This window comes from Myripristis murdjan, chromosome 9 (assembly GCF_902150065.1).
Source record: "Myripristis murdjan chromosome 9, fMyrMur1.1, whole genome shotgun sequence".
NCBI lineage: Eukaryota > Metazoa > Chordata > Actinopteri > Holocentriformes > Holocentridae > Myripristis > Myripristis murdjan.
The window spans coordinates 11,315,052-11,323,895 of record NC_043988.1 but is presented as its reverse complement, the minus strand read 5'-3'; the positions used below and the strand labels follow the sequence as shown (position 1 = coordinate 11,323,895).

At 43.0% G+C, this 8,844-nt stretch overlaps 1 protein-coding gene across 1 annotated transcript; it reads right to left on the bottom strand.

The window, feature by feature from the left end:
* Window positions 1-198: 198 nt before the first annotated feature.
* Window positions 199-5,519, bottom strand: adra1aa (adrenoceptor alpha 1Aa). The gene is made up of 2 exons (XM_030060464.1): window positions 4,271-5,519; window positions 199-1,584 (listed from the first exon to the last, which is right to left on the bottom strand). The coding sequence occupies exons 1-2, from the start codon at window positions 5,166-5,168 to the stop codon at window positions 1,034-1,036; spliced, it is 1,449 nt and encodes a 482-aa protein (XP_029916324.1). The 5' UTR covers window positions 5,169-5,519; the 3' UTR covers window positions 199-1,033.
* Window positions 5,520-8,844: the final 3,325 nt, after the last annotated feature.

Below are 8,844 nucleotides of genomic sequence, written 5' to 3'. Positions count from 1 at the left end.
GGCGGTCAGGACTGAGGTCAGCAACCACAAGGTCACTTGGAGTTCCACATATTAGTACATTAATCTGGCACTGTTTGGAGGTAAGTGCAATTATGGGAATGCTCATAGCACGAGTGTTTTTACTCAGGGGTTATATATTTAGCGAACAGACAGAAACAAGAAAAACAATAAAGAAACACAAGAGGTCCAGAAATGTTCTTATGATTCCCCCGTCAGGGATATTTCAAACTTTTTTTATTGTAATGTGACACGAAGAATGCAAGCTTCCTGGGTTCTTACTGTGTACAGAGCGGTACACAAACACAAGTCTGACAACAGGAAGAGTCACGCAAATTGTTAAGACAACAGGAGAAAGACCACCATTTTTGTAATATTTCCATGAAGTCATGCAATATACAAAACCAATTCCAATGTACTTTTTGATATATATCTAATATTCTCTGCAGTATAAAACATGTAAACATTATAGATTTTTTTTTGGTCCATTTCAAGGAAGTCTTGGAACAGCTCTCAGTTTCTGCAAAAAGTTGTTCAGGGCTGCCTCCGCAACCCTCAGTCTCTTTCATCTCCATCCAATTTATCACACTGTATATTATAAAACATCTCCAAAAATATGACACAAAGCTAGATCATTTTTGTGATATAAAAAAAGACGACTTACATAATGTAAATGCAGCGCAAATCGATTGTCAAGATCTTTCAAGAATCTCTCAAGTTAGGTAATTCGTGTTTTCTCTGTAACACTAGGAGGGCCGGAGGATTTGGGATGTGTAAGAGAAGCCCAACACCTTAAGGAGATGTCTATTTCTTTGCATGATTTGACAGATCATGCAACATAATGGTTTCTACTCAAACCGGGTTTAGGAAAAATCATTCTCCAAGCTGAGATATGTCAATTTTAAATTTCAAAGAAGCCACCGATTGACCACCACTTGGCCTTTCTAGTGTCAAGCCAAGGAATGTATTCTCTTTCCTATAAATAGTCCAAGAACTTGAGGGAGGATCATGACTAAAGGATGAGGGATTACAGCAGTTAAACAGGATCTCCTTTTTCACACAGGGACAGTTGGTGGATTTTAATGATGGGCGGGTTTCCGGCTGGAGGGGGCTGGACACAGTTTGATTCCTGCGAGGGAGCCCTGTCGCTGAGGATGCAGCAGCAGGTCTTGTAGAGGCTTTTGCTGCAGAGTTTTGCCACTTTAGCCCTGCTGGTCTCTGCTGGTCCAGGTCCAACTCTTGAACTTCCAGAGAGGAACCTCCACTCTCTGCTGTCCCTGGAGGAAGGGGTCCTGGACAGGGCTATAGAGGAGGAGGGGCTGAGCCGAGTGGGGCCCCCTCTGGTGTCCAGGCTCAGGGTGAGGGGCTGACCCTGGCCTGCGGCCTGACTCTGAGCCGGACTCAGATGGTGATGTGGCCTGGGAGTGACTCTCAGACAGTGAACTCCCAGTAACCTCTGGAAAGCCTTCTTAAACTCCAGGTTGGAGCATGGGTAGATGATGGGATTGATGCAGCTGTTGAAGTAGCCCAGCCAGAAGGTGATCTTGAAAACAGTGTCTGAAGGTCTGTAAGCAGGGAACATGGAGCCTGTGTGGACATCAGACACAGAGAGGTGATTGACATTACTAGCCAAAGCAACATCAGTAACAATATCATCTGAATCCTGTACACAGATGATTCAGATTATATTTAATTCCTTATCTAACAGATGCTGGAGTATCTGTTTCCTCGAAGTTAACTGTGAGTTAATGTGAAACAAACGCATGATCACCACCCATTATGAGAAACACCCTCTCATCACATTCATTTGGATTCACTTGAGTTACTTCAATTGGTTTATGCAATTTCCATTCAAGAATAGCTACAAACTTGCCGTCAGGGTTAATAGTTTTATTAAAATTGCCTTCATAAATTGTGTTGCTTTTGATTATAGTGAGTACTCGCGGCAGAGTGTGAGCAGGACCCTTAATGAAGAAGCAAAGGAAATGGCTCAACAGGCGCATTACATGCAGGCCGGGTTGTCACTGTAAATGTAGGTGACTCCTCACATATGCAGCGGCTGCCAGTGGAGCATTAAAATAATTAAATGGCTGACTTGGAAGGCTGCAGAATTGAGCATTTATCTTCAAAGATAGAGGGGAAGGAGCTGTCTCGTGAAATTCTTTATTGAACAAGCTGTGGGAGACAATTATACGTGGGCTTTTGAAAAATGAGATCATGATGTAGAGATGGATTGAGAGAAGAGGTGGAGAGAGTTAGAAAGTAAATTATTTTGTGTCTCGCTGTACAACTCATCCATTTTGTCCCCCACTGTGCCAAAAAACAGCAGTTCTATTATTGGTTTTACCCTTGATTGATTTCTTTTTGCGGTGGAAAAAAAGGTGGGTTTCATTGCAGTTGTTGAGACAAATGTATTGCAGTGAAAAAATCCATCCATGAAGTGTCAAAGTTATTGTGTTAAATTGTGTGCTGTTATTGTGTGAAAACCTCATAACTCAAATTTTGGTGATATCCATATTTTAACTTCAGCTTGACATTATTGTTGTTGTTGTTGTTGTTGTTGTTGTTGTTGTTGTTATTATTATTATTATTATTATTATTATTATTATTATTATTATACCCTTTCAAACTTTGTTGGATAACCTCAAAAATACATGTATTTAAATCTGAAAACTACTGTTCTTGAAAAGGTTGACAGTTTTGGAGATTCATGCAAATGCATGCAGAAATAAAAAAAAAAGAGAGTCCAATTTTTGCCTTCATCAAAATGCAAGGACTGTACCAAGATAACTTTCCTGTCTGTAATGTGAAAAAATGTTTGATTTTTGATGCCACATTCCTGATCAGGTGATAGAAAACGGTCTAAAGCGATATTAGTGATACCCTTACTTATGTTTAAATGGGACATGGCTTGCTTGGCTCTGTCCTTCTGAAGGAAATTCCTGAAATCTCAAGGAGAGACAAGAGCAGACCACTCTCAAAATAATCAGAGTCAAAACAAGGGCTTGCCTTGCTTATACTTTTGACCTGATAAAATTCCCACAAGTTTTTTTTTTTCCCCCCCATTGATTTACTCTAATAAACCAAACCAAAACTAGGAAATTGCTTGGTGATTTAGTGCTAAACCTATGATCATCCATTATGTTCTGTTGTGTCTTGGTCTCCTCAGTGGGAGGCCAGCCGTGGTAAAGGAACAGAAACCAATCAGGAAAAACCTCAGCTAAATGGTAGCTGCTATATTTATGAGCGTGAGAGTATGCAGTAAATATAAATCCTCAGGGGTTTGCAATATCTCAATAGGACTTGGTTTGGACTTCCTTCCCACATTTTCTCTATACCAACACCAGCAGATGCAGTGCATGGGCATTTGCTATGACATGATTGTTTTTTCAAGGCTGTCATCATCAACCTAGGCGTCCTTGGAGGAGGCGCAACATAAAAGTCCTGACATGAGTGTGATGGCATTGTGATGAACTGAGCCATACATGCCTGGGTGAGAAGGAATAGTGAAAAGGCATGACATGTCATTAAAGTGTGTGTGTTTGAAATAAGAGTTGGTCCGGAAGTGTGTGCTCTGTATTACTGCAGCCTTTTGTTTACAGAGAGAGGAGCAGTGGAGCGGAGGCTGTCTGAGAGACACCACCTATTTATAGAGACTTTCTCTAATGGGAGCCCTTGGACTAAGTAGCTACCTCGTCCATTGGAGTCAAAGCATTTACTACAGATACTCTGTAAGCCACAAGGCTCATTTGAATTACAGTAACTTTTGTGCGCCTCCCCCAGAAGAGCAATTCAATTAACACCATCAAACTGTCGCATTTACCAGCACTTAAAATTCTGGCTGTAGGAGGAATCTCTGAAAGGGTCTGTAAAATGAATTAATGCAAGCGTGAATTAGTTTTCCAAAAGTAGTCTGGCTCATTTGTAACAGTGCAGGTGCGCAAAATTGATATCCCTGTTCCAAATTTCACTCAGTCTTATTGATTAAAAAAATGAGGCAGTTATGAAACAGGTAATCTTGCAGAACTATCTTGTGCATCTTCATTCTTTTTCACTGGATTCATTCATAACTGTTGTTTTGCCTACAGCAAATGTTAGAGAGGGAACAGCATTGTTTGACACACAAAGTTAAACACTTTTCAACACTGTGGATGAGAGACGATGTTCCAGCAACACTGTTAGATCAGTGTGACTAGGGCCTCATCTAGCACTTATCCACTAAGACGCACAAAGTTAAGGATCACATGTGAGAGGATGACATGAGGATGCTCACCGATGGGTAGCACCAGGAAGAAGGGCAGCCAGCACAGCACAAAGCAGCCAACCACAATGCCCAAGGTCTTGGCAGCCTTCTTTTCACGTGAGAACTTGAGCAGCCGCAGGGCGAAGTGTGTGCGGCTGCGAAGGGCCTCGTCATCTGATACCACTGTGTTTCCCCGGTGTATCCTGAGAGTCACACACTCCGTATCTGACTTCTCTGTCTTCTGGCCCTCCCTCAGTCCCTGGCTCTCCCTGTGAGCCACCACATAAACCCGGCAGTACATGGCCAGTATGATGGCCAGAGGGAGGTAGAAGGAGCCCACGGCAGAGAAGATTGCGTAGCCTGGCTCCTCTGTGATCCTGCAGATGGACTCGTCTTCTGGTGCAGGCTCTTTCCAGCCAAACAAAGGGCCGATGGATATTGTGATAGACAGGACCCACAGCGCTACCACTGCCAGCAGTGCCCTGCGCTCTGTCACTATGGCTGGGTAGCGGAGGGGGTAACTCACTCCAATGTAGCGGTCCACAGAGATGACACAGAGGCTCATGATGGATGCAGTGCAGCAGAGCACATCCACAGCTGCCCAAACATTGCAGAAGGCCCGTCCAAACACCCAGCGATCTAGGATCTCAAAAATGGCAGAGAAGGGCAGTACAGTGGAGCTCAGCATGAGGTCTGCCACTGCCAGATTGACAATGAAATAGTGTGTGACTGTCCGTAGGTGTCTGTGGCAGACCACGGAGAGGATTACCAGGATGTTCCCCACAATTCCAAACATGATGAAGATGCCCAGCACCAAGCCCAGCGTCACAGCCTTGACCACATTGAGCTCTGGGGCTAATGCCTGGCTGCAGTTGGAGCAGTTCTGAGTCAGAGGCTCTGGGGTCATATTGTCCACCGCAGGAACCATCTGCTCCAATGCAAAGCTGACACGCTACCTCGCCCTGCACAGCAAAGGTAGACTGAACGCTGCACCTATTTAAGTTCACTACAGGAGAAAAGGGACATCAGAGCGCTCCCATAAAAGCCATTAGAGTAATGATCACATTAAGTCTGTCCTGTCAAAACATAATTTGAATGATGATGCCGCTCTCAAATGAGCCATTACATTGGCGATGCATCAAGAAAAATAAAACTACAGGATGCATGCAGAAACACTGAGAGAAAAACATAATGCATGCAGATGAAACCTATTGAGCTAACATCAGGTAATCCATCTTGAAAATGTTACTGCTGTTTAAACTGCAGGTTATTATGCAGCTGGGGCAAAATGCTTACATGTAGAATAATGTCACTACACTACTGATAAAAGAAAAAGGATAGGTGTACACATCTAATATACTCACATGCAAAACATTCTAGATAAAGATGCAGTTTAGACTGGAAATCCAAGTCCCCATCCTTAAAGGGGCTGAATTTCCACCAAGTCAATGCTATAATTGCAGCAGATCCAAATCGAATGTGGCAAGAAAAATCATCCAGTCCATTTGATTTTTTTTTTCTTCAGAAACATAAAGAGATCACTTTTGCCGGGTAAGAGGTGGGCGAGCAGCGGGCCAACTCCAGGCTCCTCCTGTTTAATGTGAGGACGGATTCAGCTTGAGCACACAAAGCAGGGTACAGGTGCATCGGCAGTATGCGGTGCCTTTGAAAAGAGACACAACAGAATATGCTTTGTGAGAAGACATGCTCGGCAAATAAAACACAAACACAAGAGCATTCATCTTCATTGTGTCTATTGTTTCAATTTTGCAGTACTTTCTTCTTTTCTTTTTTTTTTTTTTTTTTTTATTGCCACGGTACTGTGACTCAAATCCATCAACACGGTGGGCGAGAGACAATGTTTCAGCAACAGCCTCTGTCAGATCAATGTGACTGAGGCCTCATGCAGCACTTATCGACTGAACACAAAGTGAGGTTGAGGAATAAAGGAACCGATATCAGCGCTGACAAGTTAGACTGTGTCATTGAACTGACTGGGGAAACACCACACAATTAAAACCCCCGATGGAACTGAGCCAAACCAAAATAACTGAACAGAGAACAATGCAGCGTGCTCAGGCGCAAGGTCAAATTTGTATTTATTGATGTTTTGGGGGGGTAAAATGTAAGACTGAATGATCCTCAACTGGCTTACATGCTAGCTCCTAACCCCTCTTTAATCACCCCACTAGTCAAATCAATAAACATTGCAGGTATTTTTATGCATGGTTAATTCACTGTGGCCTCGACACAGGCAGAGGTCACAACAACACTCACCCCACAGTAGCAATTTGACATGTGAGTTCAGTTAACAGCTCACAAAACAAACGTCATATTCTGACTTTACTTCAGCATGAATTTTTTTTTTTTTTTTGGATGTGTTATCCCTTGCAACTGCTTGAACAGGCCGGGTTTTATCATTTTCTTGACTGATAAAACCCAGAACGTGTGCAAGGTCAAACAAAATCAATTTTACGTCAAGCCAGATCATCAGGCTCTCCTGATAACCACTATACCTATTCATAAGATAAGCCAAATGAAAACATCCATTGCTCAATTGGATTTGTTTGCTGGCATGAGTGACATTAGCGTGCTCTGATCTTTCAGCAGCGCTGATTTCAGCCACATTCCCTCCCTGTGACTTTGATGCATTGCATTAATTTTAAAACAATTTCACATGTGGTGTCCTTTGACTTCAAAACAATATCTTAGCCCCACACAAACTCCTACTATTTGACAGATGTGAAATTAATCTTGTATGCGCAGATTACTGACATTTGTTATGCGGATGTTCCTTAACGAAACATAGATTAGATGGTCACATGAGACTAGTAAGAGTAGTGGGGCCATGTTGATGATTTTCGGATTTTGTTAAGCTGCTTTATTTGAGACAAAATTAAAGGTTCATCTGAGCTGTCCTCTTTTCCATTGAGTCAATCTCTATTATGTAGGTTACCTCTATATAGATTATCATGAATGAAGAACATATCTCTCTCTCTGTCTGTCTCTCTGTCTCTCTCTCTGTATCTCTATATACGCTTGCTCTTTTACTGCAATTACACCAGAGCAACAGTATCAAATATGTTTAATAGGCTTTGCAGGGGTAACAATGGGGGGATGGGGGCATTATGTAGTCCCCTCAAGCCTGAACCCCACCACCCAACCCCCTATCCTCCATCGCTCTTCGTCACACTATTAACCACTGGCTGACCTTTTCCTCTGTGCCCCACAAATTTCTGCTCCACACCGGCCATACAGCTGTTCAGTGTGTTTAATGGGCGTCATTCAGCTGTCAGTCACTTGTCATGCCTTAGATCTGATCAGCTATGACCAGTGCCGGCATGGCTCGGCTACACCTGCAAGCGGCGCTTGTCAAACAGCACTCAAGGGCTCGCCTCTATATCCCGCCCACTCAAGTGTCATGGTTGCTCTGAGGTAATTAAAAAACTGAGATGTACATGCTCAGCCCCAGGAGTGTTCCCTGAGCTCATCACGGCGGCACAGTGTTGCGGTGTGAGAGATATGGGATTTGGATTAGGAAGCAGATGCAGTGAACATGTGGAATACATACAGTACAAGGCAGGCATTCTCTTAAACAGCTAAGCCCTGATTCATATTTATACAGATACACACACTCACACTGGGAGCTGCCCAGTACAAGCACAGTCTTGCGCTGCTGGCCACTGAGCAGCTCTGCTGCAGCAGCTGGGAGTTCAGTGCCTTGCTCAGGGGCATCTGGACTGCTGCTGCTCAAGGAAGGGATGAGCATCTCTTTTTCTCTCTCTCTCCAGCTACATTTTCCCAGCCATTTTTAAATCCTGCGACCTTTTGGTCACAAGCCCACCTCTTCACCGCAAAATAGTCTAAAAACATACTGTATGTGGGCTTGGCTTGTTCCCAAGGAGAGACACAACAATGTTTTCAAGTGGTTGGCTAACAGCTGTTCCTGAGGATTGGACAGGAATCCAGAAGTAGGCTAATGTTCAGAACAGCCTGAGACACGCTGCCTTTCTATAACTGCAATTATTTTAATTGGCCAGGAGTAAACATCCATCTTGGCTGAGATCCCATCTCAACCATTTCACTACTGCAGTGTTTCCAACTCTATAAGCTGTAACCACTGTGGAACCATCATATAGCCTATACAGAGCATTTCCTACAGAATAATACCCTTAAATAGAGACTTACATCTGTTTGTGGCACTCTATCAGTTCATCAGTTCACATTAGAAGCATGCATTGCTGTGTAATTTGTGTAGTTGTTTTTTCATGTAGAATTGGTACGAAATTAAGGTGCAACATCATTTTCTTAAACCTATCGAGAGATAATTAAGTTTGACACAGATAAGGGGGAATTAAGGGGGAATTAATCGTGCAATATGTCCGCTATTTATAGATCGGTGAGACCCAATGTAACCTACTGATTTCAGTCAGTTAACTCGTTCAGAATAGAGACAGAGATCTGCAGAGACCGGTTTCAAACACACAACCCATCTATTCTACTTTCCAATTTGCCTATAGGTACAACGCCCTATTCTGCTAACACAAAGCAAAATTTACATAATGAAGTTCAGACAGTTTTCACCTCCCCTCCTTTTCTCACGC